The following is a 19,220-nucleotide window of genomic DNA, read 5'->3' on the forward strand; positions in this document are numbered from 1 at the left end:
CAGTCTACCTTTGGCCCAGCTCTCAACTTACACACACCCATTATTATATGTTCCTCCTGAGTGCCTTCATATAAATATAAGCAAGCGTTCTCTCCCTGTTTATTATACAGAAGTACATATATGCATTGATCTATAGCTCACTTTTTACACATAACAGTATTATCTTGGAGAGCTTTCCATTATCACCCTATATTCTTTTAAGATAGCCACAAAGTATCGTGTACTTTGGATTTAATTATGATTTATTAAATCAGCTCCCACTGAGGAACACTTGGATTGTTTCCAAATTTTTGTTATTATAAACAATGCTGTAGTAAGTAACATGTTTATGTTAAAATTTTAGTAAAGATTGCCAAATTTTCTTCCAGTGACAGTACACCAGTTTATGCTTCCACCAACAGTATACAGATGCTCCTTGACTTCAGATGGGGTTACATCCCAATAAACCCATCATAGGTTAAAAGTGTCATAAGTCAAAAATGCATTTAATATGCTTTAGAACATCAGTTGTCTATCCTCATGATCACGTGGCTGACTATGAGCTGCAGCTCATCTAGCCTGGGAGAAGATCAAAATTCAAAGTACAATTTCCATTGAATATGTATTGCTTTCACACCAAGTTGAACCATTGTAAGTTGAGATCATCTGCATAAAAATGGCTCTTCCTTAGCTATACCCTGACCAATATGGTATTATCAAAATGTATAGCTTTGCATTCTAAAATATGCAAAATGGTATCTCAGTACAGTGCAAAGATTAGTCTATATTAGGATATTTATTATTATTATTTACCATATTAATAGATCAAAAGAGGAAAATCACATAGTCATCTGTAGAAACTCCAGAAAGGCATTTAGTAAATTTCAACATCTATTCAGATTTTTAAAAACCAAGCTGTCAATAAAATAGGAATTATTAAATACCTCCTTAGCATGATTAAAATATACACATCTGAAGTCAAAAGCCAGCAGCTTACTTAATGAACCTAGAACTGCTCCCATTAAAGTCAGGGAGAAGATGTGGATGCCAGTGTCATGATTATTGAACATTATTCTGGAATTACTAGCCAATGCAATTAGTCAAGAGAAAGAAACAAGTATTAAAAAGGAGAGAGTAAAGTTATCATTATTGGCAATATGATTGTGTACCTTGAATACCCATGAGAAAACTGAAGGAAAAAACTTAGGAATGTAGGGGATTACAAAATAATGTATAATAATCAAGAGCTTTTCTGTATATAGCAGTTAGCAATCAGAAAATGTGGTGAAAGAAAATACTATTACAACAGCAGTTAAAAAGATAAACTACCCAGGCACAGTCCCAATAGGAAATATATAGGCACTGCATTAAGTTAAATGCTAACGAAAGATATAAAGGAAGACTTGATTAAATGGGGGAAAGATACTCTATTATTAGATAGGAAAATCTATTTTAAAGATAGCAATTGTGCCCAGATTAATCTATACATTTATTGTGATCCCAATAAAAATGCTAGCATTTATTTTGGAACTAGAAAACTTGATTCTAAAGTTCATGTGATAAATAAATTTGCAAGAATAGCTAGGAAAATTCTGAAAAAGGAGCAATAAAGCATATTGGCCCTAGCAGACATTAAAATATTGTTCTGCTGGCATGTGGATAGAAGGGAAGATGAGTAGAACGGAATGGAGCACCTAAAAGAAAGATAAATATGAGTGGGAATTTTGTACATGTAAAGATGAGGCTTCAAATCAGTGGGGAGATGAGTTATTCAGTAATGATGTTGGCAGTGCTGACTGTCCATCTTTAAAAAAAAAAACAAGGCAGGGCACAGTGGCTCACGCCTATAATCCTAGCACTCTGGGAGACCGAGGCAGGAGTACTACTTCAGCTCAGGAATTCCAGACCAGCCTGAGCAAAACCGAGACCCCATCTCTACTAAAAATAGAAAAATTAGCCAGATGTCATGGAATGCGCCTGTAGTGCCAGCTTCTCAGGAGGCTAAGGCAGGAGGATTGCTTGAGCCCAGGAGTTTGAGGTTGCAGTGATTTATGATGATGCCACTGCACTCTAGTCCAGGCAACAGAGCGAGACTCTGTCTCAAAAGAATAAAATAAAAATTAAAAAAAAAACCAGAGCCTGTATGTCTGCCTCCTTCCTTATATCTAAATCCCAGTGGATCCAAGATTTATATGCAAAATAAATGAAATCGTAAGATCACTAGACAGAAAGCAAGAATGTTTTTGTTTATTTATTTATTGCCATGGCTTTCTGACTAATCATAAGGATGTTTTTAGAACCTTGTAGTGGCAAAGCCCTTACAATCAAGACAAAACATAAAGTCCTAAAGGAAAAAGACTGGGAAATATGACTATAAGAAAAATTGGTTTTGTAGTAAAAGGACTAGCTGAGAAAAAAAATACTTGGCAATACACAACAGCCCAAGGGGGTAATTTCTTTAATATGTAAAGGGTTCTAAAGAAAATCTAATAGGAAAATAGCCAAAGTGTATGAACTGTACATTTACAGAAAAATCAACATAATTAGTAATAAATAAAAAGGTGCTCAATCTCACCTTGCAAATTAAATTTACACTTTGACAGTGTACTTAGACCAACAGTGATGTGATTCATAATCCTCATTATAGCCAAGGGTAGAGAGCAATGCCTTCAACCCAGGACACAATACAACGACGAGTACAATTAATTTCACTGCAGCATTATGATAGGAAAAGACTCGAAATGGTCTAAAGCTCCATTATTTTCAGACTGGTTAAGTAAACTATGGTACATCCACACTAAGGAATACTAATTAGCCATTAAAAAGAATAGGGCATTCTATAGGAAATGATCTGTAAGATCTATTGCAAAGTGAAAAAGCAAGGTATAAAGTGAGCAGAGAGATGAAAATAGTGTGCTTGTATATGCATAGAATATTTTCTTAAAGGTTTAAAATAAACTGGTAACTACATTTGCTTCTGGGGAAGGAGGGACACTTATTGTATACTCTTAACTGTGTTTGAATTTTTATGTGCGTGGTATCCAACTTTTCAATTTTGAAAAGTCATTAAGGAGAAAAGCGCATAAAACTGGTATCTTCTTGTTTCAAATTTGTCTCTCTTTAGTAGTAAGTAATGTCATTCATTTATTCATGTTGATATGTTATTTGCATTTCCTTTTCCGTAAACCACCTGTTCTTATCCTTTTCTTTTGGGTTGTACTTTTTATTGATATGTAAGAGCTTTTAACATAATAAAAAAATTAGCTCTTTGATCATTTAGAACATTCAGACTAGAGGGGGCCACAAAAGGTCCTCTTAGCCTCTCCCTCGTGGCGGGATACATCTGCTCATGTTTAAGCCTAGGAAAGGACAGGTATGATCTCCCTCCAGCTGCTCTTCTGTCAGTTCATACCCTCCGCTCTCAGTAAGCCCTCCATTATCTTTAAGCAAAGTCCTCAGGTAAGTCAGTCCATTTCCTCTTTCTCATCTGTAAAATCTTCTATAAGATCCTTTCTAGGACTTTAAGTCGGTCTTTCATTCGGAATGTAAGAAGTTTCTATGAACTAGATTGAAGATATGAGAAATTGCTGCCTCTGTGTGTGGAGCAGATGTGTAACCCTAACACGGTATTCGAAGGTGCCCTGTGGAGGTAAATGCAGTGTGCTGTAGGGACACAAAGGACTTGCTGCCGGTGTCTCCCGGGTGATCGAGGAAGGTTGCATAGAGAGGGGAAATGCTGTCAATAACTCAGTAGCTGTGTTTATTGACCATCTCATACAATAACACAACGTTACTTCCTTCTTAATGTGACTTATGCTGGGTCCTCTTTTTTTCCTTTCTCTCTACTCTTCTTCTTGGCAACCTTAACTAATTTAATGACTTTTAATATCTAAATGCTGAGACCAGTCAGAGCTTCAGATTCTTCTCTCCAGCTGCTTACTTGTCACTTGTCCTCGGATAGACATCTCTGATATGACAGGTCCAAAGCAGAACTCTTGGTTTTTGCCCTCTTTTTCCCCTTGTCTTTCCTATCTCAGTAAATGACACTGCCCTCTACCAGTTGCTCAAAACCAACAACCTGAAATCATCTTTTCCTCCATCCCCCTTCACCTCCTTTGGCCAGCCTATTCTGAAGTTCTGTTGGTTATACCTACAATTTCTATCCTAAATCCCTTCCTCCTCTTTCCACCTCCAGTGTCAGCCTTCTAGTTGGAGCCACTGTGTTCTTTCACCTAGACCAAAACAATAGCCTTCTAAGTGGTCTCTCTACTTTATTCATTCAACACATATTTATGGAGTAGCTTCTATTTGTTAGAACAGGAGCAGGTATTAGCCAACAGTCCTGGTTAATAGACCAAGGTAGCTCATATTCGGTAAGTATTTCAAAGGGCTCGAGGTGCGTAGTGCGGTGAGAATCTATTATAGCACGACTTCACTTAGTAAGGAGAACAGGGAGGGCTTCCCCAAGAAGTGATGCCTGAGCTGAGGCCTTAAGGATGATTAAGAGAGAAAGACAGGTTTCTAGGCAAAGGACATAGTACAAATCCTGTGGGAGGTGGGAGGAGAGCAGAGCTGGTAAAGGGGCTGAAAGAAGGCCCTCGTGGGTGGAGCAGAGGGCACGAGGGCTGCCTGGTGCTGAGAGCGGAGATGGTTGGCCTGGCCCACGAGGGCCTGCCTTGTAGGTTCTGTTTGTGCTTTTACCACTAACGCAATAGAAAGCCATCGAAGGTTGTAATAAACGACTGTCACTTGCCCTCTCCCCACACTCTTGCCCCTTCCCAGCATTCTTCTGCTTCATTTTCTTTCCTACTCTTGAGAGAACCACTTCAGACCTTTGCCTTTTTCTTCAGATTTCCACTGACATCCCTGTTCCTCACTCTAAACTGATAACCTTACCCCATACTTAATTGGGAAAATACCAGTAATCATATGAGAAATACCTTATTTTCCCATTACCAAACCACCTCCCTACCTCCATCTATACCTTGTATCTGCACCAGCAAGTGAAGGAAGCATCCTTCCTCCTGTCCCTGCATCCTAGACCCCGCTCCCTCTCATCTGCCCTAGGACTCTGCTTCTGTTGTCTCCTCACCGTCACCCTCTCTGTTGGATCATTCCCATCAGCCTATAAACATGCCCATGCCCATCTTATAAAAACCTTCCCTCTAGCCTCTATCTCCCTCCAGGCACCACCTCATTTCTCTGCTTCTCTTACAGCCAAAACTCTCAAAAGAATTATTCATATTCATTGTCTCTACTTTAACTCATTCCACTAAAAAGGCTAACCACTAGCCACAGGTGTGGTTATTGAGCACTTGAGCTGTGTGTCTGAGGCACTAAATTATTAATTGTATTTCATTTTAATTCATTTAAATTCAGTAGCCTCATGTGGCTAGTGGCTACCATATTGGACAGCACAGCTCTAACGGATTTTAATTGCATAATTAACAAACTTTATCATATATATGTATATATATCATACATATATAAAACTTCGTGCATAAAGCCAGGTGTGGTGGCTCATGCCTGTAATCTTAGCCCTCTGGGAGGCCGAGGCAGGCTGATCATTTGAGGTCAGGAGTTTGAGACCAGCCTCAGCAAGAGTGAGACCCTGTCTCCACTAAAAATAGAAAGAAATTAGCTGGGCAACTAAAAATAGAAAAAAATTAGCTGGATATGCTGGTGCATGCCTGTAGTCCCAGCTACTCAGGAGGCTAAGGCAGGAAGATCGCTTGAGCCCAGGAGTTTGAGGTTGCTGTGAGCTAGGCTGACACCATGGCACTCTAGCCCAGGCAACAGGCAAGACTCTGTCTCAAAAAAAAAAAAAATTTGTACATAAGAGTTCATATTCTTTTCAAATGCATAGAGTAGTCATGAGATTCTCCTGCATCCGTCAGGGAAAGATCCTAGACAGTTTAGCCCAGACCCCATCTCCATCTTCTTCTTGCCCCTGTCCCTCTCATTCTGAATTCAAGGCCACTAGCCTGCATAAACCTGCCAAAAGAAAGGACTGAAGACATCCAGCTACTTAGGATAGTCAAGGAATAGTGAGAAACACGTTGTGGTTGAACATTAAGGTTGATTCCTTTTACTGCCTGAGCTGGTAAATCTTGATACGGAAGCCTCTGTTGTATGCAGTTTGATTATCCAAAGCTGGGTTCCTAGCCAGTAGATTAGGATCTGGTTGAAAGATAGGATTCTTAACACCTTGTCTGGTAAGTTTCCAAACTGTTTTGCTCCCTTGTGCTCTTCCCTCTGTGTTTGTGGAAATCCCCAGCCAGGAGTGACGGGGCCCTCCCTGCCCTGCTTGTACACTTTACTGTCAGCAGAGCTCATGGGCCCAAGACCCATCCACCTACCCCCACAGCGATCTCACGCCTGCCAGAAGTCAAAAAATAACTCCCTCAGAAAAGCTTGGTTCCCTGGCCTAAGGCAGACCTTGACATAATGACCTACCCTCAAAGGGACAGGGTAAGTCCCCTTGAGCTAACCAGGAACTGAATGAGGAAATGGAATTGTACTTTAAAAATCACACAGTGTGTTAAGTAACAGTGATTTCAGGTGGGGAGAAAGTTATTCCCTTCTCATTTCTGTTTAAGTTAAGAAGAAAGTCCAACTTTGGTGCTAATATTTCTTTAAACGCTCTCTAATACCTCCTGATCCTCCTTTATAGGAAGGACAGGCCCAGAGCCTTTGCAGGTAACAGTATCTGGTCAGAATTTAATAACTTGATTTCATCATATTCCGTTTTAAAGCCACCTTCAATTTATGGCAAGTGATACTAGTTTTCCATTTATAGCCATGATATGAAGTTTCCTTTTTAAATGTGTCTGTGTTTTTAAAGAGTTTAGGAGGGAAAAAAAAGTAATAATTCAGGTGATGCTGGATCTAGCACAAGTCATCCTGTAATTCGTGAATGACCCAAATCTGGAAAATGCTGCCTTAGAAACAGCTGTCCAGATTGATGGGTCCATAGGTTTGTATGACTGGTCACATCTTAAGCAAAACCAGCTCTTCCCTGGAACAGCTGTCAGGGCCTGCTGCTTGTCTTTATTCCCTGCTTCTCATCCCAAAGGTTCGTTTACCAAGCAAAAGTTGGGGGTCGCTGGTTCCCAGCCGTCTGCGCACACAGCAAGAAGCAAGGCAAGCAGGAAGCAGCAGATGCAGCTCTCCGTGTCTTGATCGGGGAGAACGAGAAGGCAGAACGCATGGGTTTCACAGAGGTAACCCCAGTGACAGGGGCCACTCTCAGAAGAACTTTGCTCCTCCTCTCAAGGTCCCCAGAAGCACAGCCAAAGACAGTTAAGACGTCTACTTTTGGTGCTATCTTTTTTTGTCGGGGGGGGCTCCTGCTAACTCCCCTCTGGGTAGAGTTGGCTCTGACTTGCTGTCATGCGAGTTATTCCTAGGCTTTAATATTAGCCTCAGTAGAGCATATAACTGTGACAGTAGATGTGACGAAAGATGGCTCACGTGTCAAGTAGAGCTTGATCTTCCTGCCCACTGTGACTATGGCGGACGCAGCCTTGGCTTCATGGTCCTGACGCAGCCTCCTGTCCCCACAGCTCCCTCTCACTGGCAGCACCTTCCACGACCAGATAGCCATGCTGAGCCACCGGTGCTTCAATGCTCTCACTAACAGTTTCCAACCCTCCTTGCTTGGCCGCAAGATCCTGGCTGCCATCATCATGAAGAAAGACTCCGAGGACATGGGCGTTGTAGTCAGCTTGGGGACAGGTGAGTGAGATACTGGAACACACTCTTCCAGGCATCTGCCTCCCACAGTGCCCAGTGCCAGTCCTTGTCATCTTCCCCTGGAGTCTATGAGAGGGACACCAAGGCAGGGATAAAAAACTTATATTTCATTTTAGCTGTAGCCCATTCAGAGTGAGGAATGCGTTATTTCCTAGAGAAGAGAATATGGGAGTCAAGGAGCTGATAAATTGAGGCCATTTCTGCCTTTAAGCTTTAAGAACAAACAGCCTTCACCCTATTCATCATCGTTTTCCTTCAATTATTCCATTTTTGTTTTAAATGCCTTCCTAGGGAATCGCTGTGTGAAAGGAGATTCTCTCAGCCTAAAGGGAGAAACTGTCAACGACTGCCATGCGGAAATCATCTCCCGGAGAGGCTTCATCAGGTGAGCGAGATCAGAGCGGGCTGGCTGCCCGGCTGTGGAGTGAGCATCGCTTCTCTGCTCCACAGCTGCTGCCCCCAGGGCGCTGGGACTCCGACACAGCCTCTGAAACCCCATCAGACTGGCAGGTTGTTGACGCGGCAGTGGCAGCCTTTGCTTTTAGCCTGTCCATTTGAACCTGTCTTACAGAATCGATCTCCTCTGTGACCCGGGCTGCATCCTGCTACTCGGCCTGTTTTTAAGTGCCGTCCTTTTATCTACTAACTCTGCTTCATGTCCTTTTTTCAAAAATACAAAATGACCTTTTGGTTCTCAGGGCCTTGGGGATGAGGCAGCCTTCTATCTCCATTTCAGGACCTATGAACAACCTCAACATCCCTGCCAGCTTTCTCCTCTAGTTCACCTTTTCTTTAATTTATGAAGGGAGAGATGAGCGTAGAAGCAACAGCCTCTGTAGTCCTTGAATCAATTTGTTCTGCCCTAGAATCCCTGTAGCAGCCATAGCGAGGAGCCCTCAGCAGAAATGAAACGGACCCAAAAGGCTAACTTTGCTTTATGGAAGGCTGAGGTCTCCCATGGAGAATTTCCCACCACTTCTTTGTACCTGAGAAATTGTGAAGGGTCTGCATCATTAAGACTTTTCCTTATCTGGGGCTCAGGTAGAGGTCAGATTATAGAAGCAACTGCTCTTTCCAGGATTGAATCCGTCTTCCTAACCAGATTTTCTTTTTGTAGGTTTCTCTACAGCGAGTTAATGAAATACAACCCCCAGACTGCAAAGGATAGTATATTTGAACCTGCTAAGGGAGGAGAAAAGCTCCAAATAAAAAAGACCGTGTCGTTCCATCTCTATATCAGGTTTGCATAGTCTCTGTTGCTGCTGAGCCAGCCCTGCCAGGCTCCCAGAATTGGGTACCCGAGTGTTCCTGGCCCGTAAATCAGACCTTATACAATAAACCGCACTCCACTCTGGGTTCGAGATTTGTGCCGAGTGTAGAAGGACTAACATAACGCTGCTATCCACCTCCAATATCCTGTGGTTGTACTCTGAAAACATTCCTTGCTTCTACCTCATCTGACTGTTCTTGAGCCCCAGGAAATTGGGGAAAATGTACACAGGTGAGTTTGAACAGATGCCCCTGTTTTGCAGCACCGCCCCATGTGGAGATGGTGCCCTCTTTGACAAGTCCTGCAGTGACCGGGCTGTGGAAAGCACAGATTCCTGCCACTACCCTGTCTTTGAGAATCCCAAACAAGGCAAGCTCCGCACCAAGGTGGAGAACGGTGAGTGACACGTGCCCTCCGTCCTTCCCACAAAAGGCTCTGCCAGGCCCCAGGACCCCATGTCTCTGCAGGACTGCCACTGGGCACTGGGTGTTGTTTGCAGGAGAGGGAAGATCTGAGTGGAGGAGGTCTGTAGGAGGATCAAGGTTCCATTTTGAATTTGTTAGTTTGGGAGACCTGGGAAATCTCCAAATCAAATAGGAGGTGGCCCACCTTGAGCTCAGAGGAGAGAGCCTGGCTAGAAATAAAAACATGGGTGTCTTCCTCCTGTAGGATCTTCACAGCAGTGGGAACAGGAAGGATTAGCTCGGGGAGGGTGGAGGAAATGAAAAGAAAGTGATGCAGAACCAAGCCCTGAGGAGTTGGCAGATGAGGGCGCTCGTGCCTGGCTTCCCTCCTGTGCAGTTGGCTGCAGGTTGTACCCCTGATCCACTAGCTCCTCCTCCTCTCCTGTCTTCCGCTGTCTCCTTCCTGTCTCTTCACATCCACTCCTGCTCCCTTGAGCCCACACTTCAGCAGTCATCAGAGTGGTCCTGAAACCCTGCTAAATACCCTAGCTCACTGCTAGGTATTTGCCCAAGAGAAATGGAAACCTATGTCCACACAAAAACTAGCACACGAATGTTCATAGCAGCATTATTTATAACAGCCAAAAAAAGTGGAAGCAACTCAAATGGCCATCAACTGATGAATAGATAAATAAAATGTGACATATCCATATAATAGAATATTATTTGGTCATAAAAAGAAATGAAGTACCGATCCATGCTTACAACATGGATGAACTTGGAAACATTATGCTCAATGAAAAAAGCCAGTCAGCAAAGATCACATACTGTATTATTCCATTTATATGAAATGTCCAGAATAGACAAATCCATAGAGACAGAAAGCAGGTTAGTGGTTGCCAGGGCTTGGGGTGGGAGGGTTGGAGGGAGATGAGGAGTGACTGCTAATGAGTAGAAGGTTTCTTTTTGGAGCCATGAAATGTTCTAAAATTAACTGTGGTGAAGGTTGCAGAACTCTGTGAAAATACTAAAAACCCCTGAATTGTGTGCTTTAAATGGGTGAATTGTATGGCATGTGAATTATATCTCAATAAAGCTGTTATTTAAAAAAGAAAAAACCAACCCTGTAGTGGTTTCCCACTGCACTTCATATAAAAGCAAAACCTGCCGTGATCTCCCAGCCTCATCCTGTGCCACTGTCCCCATCCCTCACATGTGCTGTAGTCACACGGGCTCTTTGTCAGCTCCCTGAGCAACCAAACCCCTTGCTCAGGACCTTCACTTTGTTCTGTGTCCGACACTCTACCTCTTCCTTCCCCCTTTATGTCTCAGCTCCCCTGACTCTTCTGTCCCAGGAGGTTCCCCCGTGGTCCCCCATCATAGCTCCCTCAAAGCCTTCAGAGCACTATTGGCATCTAGAACTCGTGTGAATATATCGGTTTACTTGTTTAGTGTCTTTTCCATTCCTTTCTATGCCCTCACCCCCTGACAAATGTTCCAGGAGGACAAGGGTCTTATTTGGTTTTGCTCACCATTGTTTCCCAGCACAAGTCTGGCACGTAGTAGATACCGTGAAAGGTGTGAAGAGTGAATGAATGAGTAGCCGATGTCCCAAGCCCAAGGAGTACAAACACCACGCCAAGGAGTGGTTTGGCCCAGTGGCCCCTGTAGGTCTGACCCAAGTCTCTCACGCAGGGGAAGGCACGATCCCTGTGGAGTCCAGTGACATTGTGCCTACGTGGGATGGCATTCGGCTCGGGGAAAGACTCCGCACCATGTCCTGTAGTGACAAAATCCTCCGCTGGAACGTGCTGGGCCTGCAAGGGGCACTGTTGACCCACTTCCTGCAGCCCGTGTATCTCAAATCTGTCACATTAGGTAAGGGACCTGCCTTGGGATCCAGAACCAGTCTGTCCTCCTCATGCCCAAATCCCAGGAAACCGCATGCTTTGTTGCCAGGTTCCCCTTTCCAAAGTGAACTTGCTTCAGTCGTCAGAAGTGATTCTGAGTGTCCAGCCTGCTGTGGTAGAGAGACAGGGTTAGGCAGCGAGCCTAAGTAAAAACAGGCCAGGCCAGTCCTTTCAAGATGAGTTAAAGAAACACAACAGCTTAAAACTGCAGCGCTTTAGTTTGCTTGTTCTCCACGGTCCTTGGCCTTACCTGGAACCTCTTATATTGTGCTTAAATATTTGATGATCCTATATATATCCTGAGTAGCCACAATCAGAAGGCTTTTTCCCTGTCTTGACAACTCTATTTTGTACCTCCAAATTCCCCACATGCCTCTGCCTCTTAACAGCATTTCGTGCAAACACAGGTGTATACATTTCTTTTTTTTGTACCCAGGTTACCTTTTCAGCCAAGGGCATCTGACCCGTGCTATTTGCTGTCGTGTGACAAGAGATGGGAGTGCATTTGAGGATGGACTACGACATCCCTTTATTGTCAACCACCCCAAGGTGCTATAACCCCATTCTATTTGCCCTTGACATGTTTCTCCTTTTCAACCAATCCTGAAAGCAGAGCAAACATGTACACTGTGGGCAAGGGGAGCCTTTGTTGGTGCCCCAAGAACTTATCCTTTCCTCCTTTTGGATGCCAAGGGCTTTTCTTCCCTTAGTCTGGAATTAATTGGAATCAAGGTGAAGTTAGTATGTGTAGAGTCTGCCCAATTTTAGCCAGACAGAATCCTAAATAAAGAAAGATCATGGCCCCACGCTCCCTCTTTCCTATGAGTCTTGAGTCCCTGCTTCAGAATGTTATTCCTGAAAGGTTTCCATCTTTCTCCCATCACTTCTGGGATTCCTAGGTTGGCCGAGTCAGTGTATATGATTCCAAAAGGCAATCCGGGAAGACTAAGGAGACAAGCGTCAACTGGTGTTTGGCTGACGGCTATGACCTAGAGATCCTGGACGGCACCAGAGGCACCGTGGATGGGTAAGGGGACGGACAGTGCAGTAAAGACAAGGCCAGGCTTCCTGCCCTCACTCGCAGGCGTGCAGCACGTGTCTGCCGATCTCAGAGCTTAAGAGCTACCCACCCTACCTTGCTTTCTCTACTTCAGGGCCCCCACCTTCCCTGGTCCCAGGTGAATAATGAGTGCTTTTGTTCCTCCAGGCCACGGAATGAATTGTCCCGGGTCTCCAAAAAGAACATTTTTCTTCTATTTAAGAAGCTCTGCTCCTTCCGTTACCGCAGGGATCTACTGAAACTCTCCTATGGTGAGGCCAAGAAAGCTGCCCGTGACTATGAGATAGCCAAGAACTACTTCAAAAAAAGCCTGAAGGATATGGGCTATGGGAACTGGATAAGCAAACCCCAGGAGGAAAAGAACTTTTATCTCTGCCCTGTATAGTATGATCCAATGACAGATGGATAGGGGTGTTCCACACTGGGGTGAGAGAGAGGTAGGTCGTAGCATTCCTTTTTATTTGCTTAAGGGGTTTATTTCTCCTTTTTTTCCTCCCACCTGCAGTTGGTGTTACTGAGAACTTTGGGTTCCCATTTATCCTGCTTTCTTTGGGATTGCTAGGCAAAGTCTGGTCAGGCGCCTGTCTCTTTTCCCATGTGAAGAGGCAGAGACTTAAGGGGAGGGAAAAGGGTTTATCTTTTCCTTCCCTGCAAGGCATAAGCAGTCACTGAGCCCCTCTAACCCGTTTCCTCTGAAGTTTTGTTTTAGTTTTTTCCATTTCCTTTCCTTTGTGTTTGCTACACCGACCTCTTGATTAGGCTCAGTCAACTCTGTGTGCGTCATATCAGGGACTGATGATTCATTTGTGAATTCTGCAGGCCCCTCTACTTCCCCTTCTCCCCTTCTGATAGTCCTTCCTTGTGATCAAAGTTTTTCTTTCCCCTCCTCAAGAGGGTAAAAAGGTGAACTTAAAGAATTTGGTGAAACATTTACAAGGACAGGAGTTTAAAACTGCAGTCAGTGCCAATGGAAGTGCTATCAGAAGCTGCAAATAATGCTTAGCAATCTTCCCATCTTGCACTTCAGCCAGCTTGTCGGGGGTGGGGGGTGGGGTAAGGCAGGGAAAGCTGCTACTCTGGAAGTGTATCCCTTCCCCAGGCGGCAGCGAAGGCTAGAACCAGCCAGACTGGGCTAGGGGAGTTGCCCAAGCAATAGCGGAGGTTTCCACCTGCAGGTGACACAGACCACTTCCCAGGGAGCACAGATATTCCTTGAAATATTTCCAAGCTCCAGCCACATCTACTCCTAGAACATTCTTAAGAATTTGCTCTGCCAATGTGGAGTATAAGACCATAGACCCCAACCAACTGGTGGGAAAAAAAGTCCAGGACGAGTCCTAGAAGGTCAAATCACTTCTGCCCAGATAATCAGGACTTCGCAAGAATAAGGGCAAAAAATCATGTTGGGTCAGATCACTGTTCCGCCTGGCATAATATTTCTCATGACAGCAACACCCAGGGAAATTGACTAAGTCATATGCAAATTAGGAGTTTTAAAAGAATGCCATAGGTGTTGATTCTTAACTGCTGCAGATAACCTGTAATTGAGCAGATTTAAAATCCAGAGGTACTTTTCCATTTATCCAAGCACTTTCACTTTGCCAGATGGCTTCAGAAGTAGGTTCATGGGCAGGGCACAGACCTGAGGTCTCCCTGCCTGTTAGGGACTCCTTACAGGGTTGATATACACCAAGGCAGTAGTTGTAGGTGAAAGGGCAGGTTGTCTTCAGACTCTATGAGGTGGATCTTTGTCTATACCTCCACCTAATGTTGACTCGTGGTCAGAGCCTGTGGCCTCTCTGGAGTCCAGCTCTGGGGCTAAATCAGCCAGACATGCTCAAGAGGACTACAGGGGCGCTGCTGCCTTCAGGACCTGAGCCTGCCTCCTTCCTGTAGATAATGTATTTTCATCTGGGAACATGCTGAGATAATGTATCTTCATCTGGGAACATGCCCTCAGGTGACTTTCTGTCCCCACCCCGGCAAACTGCAGACCAGTTCACCCAGGGTCTGGCCCACCTCTTCAACAGTAGATACATCCACATTTGCACTTTTATTCTTGGGGCCCGCTGTACCCTCTGTACTTTTGACCAAAAATTGACCAAAATAAGAAAACCCGAGTTTTTAAAATAGACTAAGGATGTCTCTGTGGAACACCAAAGCATCCCAAGGAACTGGTAGGAAAATGGCACCCGTCTTCTGGGGTGGAAGGGGCCTGCCTGCTCCCTGGCCCTGTGAGTCTGCTGAAGGCACGTTAAATCAACCCTGGCGCCCACATCTGGGGCAGAGAGATCTCATGGTTCCCAGCCACTGGAAGGAAGCACGTCCTCTCGGTTCTTCAGGCTGGAGGGTTATCACCTACTGATTTCCTCGGAATGTTTGGCCCCTCTGGTCCATCTTGGGCATTAGAATCTCCAGCAGAGCTCAGCCCAGCTGCCTCTTCTTTAATGGGGGACGACAGCAGCTCTCAAAAGATCAGATCCCCCAATTGCCCCCAAGATCTTCTCTATTAAACTTGCAGTATTCAGTTGCTGCTGTAGGAAGAGAACAAGGCATCCCTGAACGCCACATGTCTGCTGGAAATTAACCGTCAGCCCCTGCGTCGCTGCGTCCCCATGCCCCTCTGAATCACACAGGACAGAGGGGGCAAAGCTTCCACCACTGTTCTCCATGTTTCTGTCCAATCTTTAATAAGCAGGACCCCCTCCCCCCAACTTTTTTTTTAATTATTTTTGTAGTTGATTCGTCTGAACTGTGGCTATTGTGCATTCTTTGAATAATCACTTGTAAAAACTGTCAATGCTTGAAGCTACTTCCTTTATATTGAAGTGAATTTGTTGGGTTTGGGGTCATGGTAGTGACTCCAAGAGCAGAGCAGGGAAGAGCCCAAGCATAGACTTGGGTGCCACGATGGCTGCAGTCCAGTTTTATGATTCTGCGTTATGTAGCCCCTAGTGACTAACAACATACATTCCTCATAAATAAAAAAAAAAAAAAAAAAAAAAACCTGAATTGTTAGAAAGCTTTAAATCTTGGTTTCTTGGGGGACGTCAAAAGTGGAGACAGAGGGACCTGTGGTCCTGGGATTTCTGGTAACGGCACCAGCTGCATCAGAATACAACCTGGGGATAAGGTCATCACTCAGCCTACAGAAAGCAGCCATTACCTCCCTGTGCAGGCGAACTTGCGTCTGGGTGGGGTGGGGGCACATCAGGCGCCTCTTGATTCCTTCCCAGCTCCACACACCCCATTCCCCATCAGAGCCCGCTATTGTCCTGAGGGACTTGATATGTAAGCTTTCAAGGCCCAGAATAGGAAAACACCCTTGAGACAGTATCACCAATAATATACACAATTCTAGCTCTCCTTCATGGGTATTTCTCTACCTCTCTGAACCTCCCTATCCCCAGCCATTGTGCCTGCAGGGCTGTGCATAGTTGGGGTTTTTTTTGTTTTTTGAGACAGAGTCTTGCTCTCTTGCCTGGGCTAGAGTGCCATGGCGTCAGCCTAGCTCACAGCAACCTCAAATTCCTGGGCTCAAGCAATCCTGCCTCAGCCTCCCGAGTAGCTGGGACTACAGGCATGCGCCGCCATGCCCAGTTAATTTTTTCTATATATTTTTAGTTGTCCGGCTAATTTCTTTCTATTTTTAGTAGAGATGGAGTCTCACTCTTGCTCAGGCTGGTCTCGAACTCCTGACCTTGAGTGATCATCCTGCCTCGGCCTCCCGGAGTGCTACGATTACAGGCATGAGCCACCGCGCCCGGCTGGGGCTGTGCATATTTGGAGTAAAGTTGTGGCCAGGACCAGGACGGGCTTGGTTGTAGTCTTAGGAGACAGACCATTTGCTTTTTACTTCATAGACGGCATCCCAAATATCTCTCCATCTTAAATTTCAAAGAGAACGCACTGCTCTCCACGTCTGTAACTTACTCCAGAATTTCTATAAGACTCATCCTGGACCGTTTAAAAATAATCATACCAGAGGACATAAAATGCCTAACAGTGAGGCTAAGTCACAATAAACCTTCTTCCTCGTCCATTATACAGATGGAACAACTGAGGCCAGGAGGGCCAGCAACACATTTTGGGGCATATTACATAAGGACCAGAGCTCCCCATGGTGTCATTCATAGTCTGCTGAAAAACAGTGCTGGGTGAACTGAATAGTTTTTAATTTAAAGACGGTGAAAGACAATGTCTCTATGATGTACCAGGAACCTCAAGTGCCTCTGTCCTCTCTGTTCTCCGGCAGCTCCTGGTTTCTGAGGGAAATGTAGTGCCAGTCTTTTAGAAAGTGGACAGTTTCCTTAAAGCCTAAAGGCGAGTTCCCAGACCCTGTCTGCAGAGGGACAAGACTGTCCTCCCACCACCCACGCTAAGTGGGCTAGGAAGTAGGGCTGCCCTGCAGGAGCACAGGGGATTTTCTTCCACTCATCATTTCAATTGCTGTTGACCCTGCATTTCATTTGGGGGCCCACAATTTAATACTGTTTCCAGGATTTCGGCCCAGATCAAACCAGTGTTCTGGGCGCAGGTCTGACCTCATGCAGACTGTAGCTTTGATTTCTCAGAGCGCAGGGGCCATGAGAGGAAACCCCAGCCATCCCTGCCTCCAGGAGACTCTACCCAGTCCCTTAGAAAAGGTCCTCCCCAGGGGCGATTTCTGGGCTCTTGTCTACCCCAGGCCCAGCCATTTGGCCATTTCTTTTCCATCCGATGAGTGGATTTGTAAGGAAGCAAATCACAGTAATTTCACAGCACACTGTTACCACTCACCTTTTCTTTGGATTCTTACAATGTCTCATGAGTCCAATTTCTCCAGCATTCTCCCTTTTTCCTCTGTTTGCCAACCCTGGCCCATGGGGGCTCCCCTTCCAAGCCCAAATCCAACAGAATGACAAGACAACTTTGGAAACAACTTTCTTTACGGGAGTCTTGAATTCCTAATGAGTCTGGCCTGGGGTGGGCTAGACCAGAGCAAATATTCCAGGAGAGCTGACGCAAGAGGCCGAGGGCAGTGTGGAAAAGATGGGACACCAAGGGTGGGGGAGTGAGGTGTCCTAACGGTTCCTAGACCTACAGTCCCTGAGGAACCATGTGACTCACACTGACCTTTTGGACCTGTCGGGATGAATATTAAAAGGCGGCTGCTTGTTCTCTGCTAGTCAGGGTTGGTGAGTGGGAGTCTGGCCAGCACCAGTCGGGCCGTGAGGGATGCCGTGACACCAGCCCAACTGCCTAGAAACAGGGTGACAAGTGGAACCAACTCCACTGTAGCTTGGGGAGTGACTCAGAAGGCCCTGAGTGCCCCTTCCTTTCCTCCCAAGGAGCCTCTTCTCCCGCCTGCCTCAAAGCTACAGCAAGAGCGTGGGCTTCGGAGAAGTCTTAGGTTTCAGGCCCCACACGACTCACCAGCTGTCACTTGGTTTCTCTGAGCCTCATTTCTGTGAAACAAGGGCCCCTTCCCTGTAGGACTGTTGTGAGGAATAAAGACAGGGCATCCGAAGAAACTGGCACAGAGCAGACCCTTAGTAAACAGCAGCTAATCTGGGGATTTGGAGAGGACGCAGACAAAGGCCAAAGCCCCCAAATTGTCCAAAGCGCATTCCTTACTTCAAGACCACTAGGGGGAAATGGTCTTGCCTTTCACCTGCAGGTAGCCTTTAGCAGAACACACCATCTGGGGGGCTGTCTGTGTGTCTTGTTTGCCTTGAAATTTTCAATAACTTGGTACCAGCTGTTCAGTATCGCATACCTCACTGCCAGGAAGCTGCCTTCCTCCCGCTATAATGCCAACTGTCAAAAGCAGAAAGCCTGTGCATGCCTTCTTTTCAGACAAAAATCGTTACCAGATCACCCGTGGCCTTGTTGCCATCTCTGATGGAGATAATCCCAACTCAGTTCCTCCCTTCACCCCTCCCAAACCCACTTTGCTCTGGGTTTCAATCCAGTTTTTTTCACCTCCCTCTTCAGATCTGGAGCCTCCTCCAGTCCTTGCCCAGCCCTGAGCTGGGTACCCAGTTCTCTCCAGACACAGCCCCACCATGGAAAGGAGGTAAGGGGCTTCCCTGACATCACCAAGGTAAGAGGACATAGGACCCAAGAGTGGAAGAAACTGGTTCTCCAAAGCTTTCCAGTGCCCTTAAGGGTTCAACTCTGTCCTGACACATGGTGACACCTTGTCCATGCAGTGGAGCCCTCCTTCCTCCACCTCTGCCTTCCTCCCTATTGTGATGGTCCCCACAGGCACCCAGAGATGGAGGGAATGGCAGTGGAGGTAACCCTTCCATACACATTGACCTCTTTCTTCCCTGCTGCAGCCCTCAGCCAGCTCTGTCATCCTCATTTGATAGATGCAGAACAGCAAGGGCAGAGTTCAGTGCCTTATACAAGGTCGGACAGCAACCTGTGGGTTATGTGTTAAACGGGTCATGGAGAGGAGTTGAACAAACTGCTTTCTACCATCCCCTTTAGCACTCTTTGCTGACTTACTTGGAGAACAGCCACTTGGGGGAAGTATTAAAAGCAAGGACAGCCACAGAAGCAGCTGATGGGGCCTCCCTGGTAGCCCAGGCCCTGGGAGAGCCAGGAGGGCAGGCTTGAAGCTGGCACCCTAACCTTAAGATGGAGGGGTCCTTTCCTGTTACTGCTCTGAGTTCCAGGACACGTTCCCCAAGCCTGAGTTTGAGGAGGGTTCAGGCACAATGCAAGCAACTCTCACTTTGCTGTTCTAGAAGAGGGAAGTGTCCATGGAGCAGAGACACGCCCCCTGCTGCAAAAAAGTGATGTCCTTGAGCCCACTTTGACGGGTGGGGAAATGCACTGAGGCGCATCTCATG

General features: G+C 45.7%; 1 protein-coding gene across 3 annotated transcripts in view; it reads left to right on the forward strand.

The window, feature by feature from the left end:
* ADAR (adenosine deaminase, RNA-specific) overlaps positions 1–12,930 on the forward strand; it is a 45,331-nt gene extending 32,401 nt beyond the window's left edge. For 2 of the 3 annotated variants that reach the window (XM_012658877.1, XM_012658875.1), the window contains exons 7-15: positions 7,055–7,280; positions 7,545–7,716; positions 8,026–8,119; positions 8,852–8,974; positions 9,267–9,400; positions 11,104–11,286; positions 11,755–11,867; positions 12,218–12,345; positions 12,526–12,923. In XM_012658877.1, coding sequence (XP_012514331.1) covers positions 7,055–7,280; positions 7,545–7,716; positions 8,026–8,119; positions 8,852–8,974; positions 9,267–9,400; positions 11,104–11,286; positions 11,755–11,867; positions 12,218–12,345; positions 12,526–12,763 — 1,411 coding nt within the window. In that variant the 3' untranslated portion in view covers positions 12,764–12,923. Of the gene's footprint in view, positions 1–7,054; positions 7,281–7,544; positions 7,717–8,025; positions 8,120–8,851; positions 8,975–9,266; positions 9,401–11,103; positions 11,287–11,754; positions 11,868–12,217; positions 12,346–12,525 lie in introns of all 3 variants that reach the window. The other variant, XM_012658874.1, reaches the window with a different exon arrangement.
* Positions 12,931–19,220: the final 6,290 nt, after the last annotated feature.

The sequence above is a fragment of the Propithecus coquereli genome, unplaced genomic scaffold (assembly GCF_000956105.1).
Source record: "Propithecus coquereli isolate 6110/MARCELLA unplaced genomic scaffold, Pcoq_1.0 Scaffold59, whole genome shotgun sequence".
Lineage (NCBI taxonomy): Eukaryota > Metazoa > Chordata > Mammalia > Primates > Indriidae > Propithecus > Propithecus coquereli.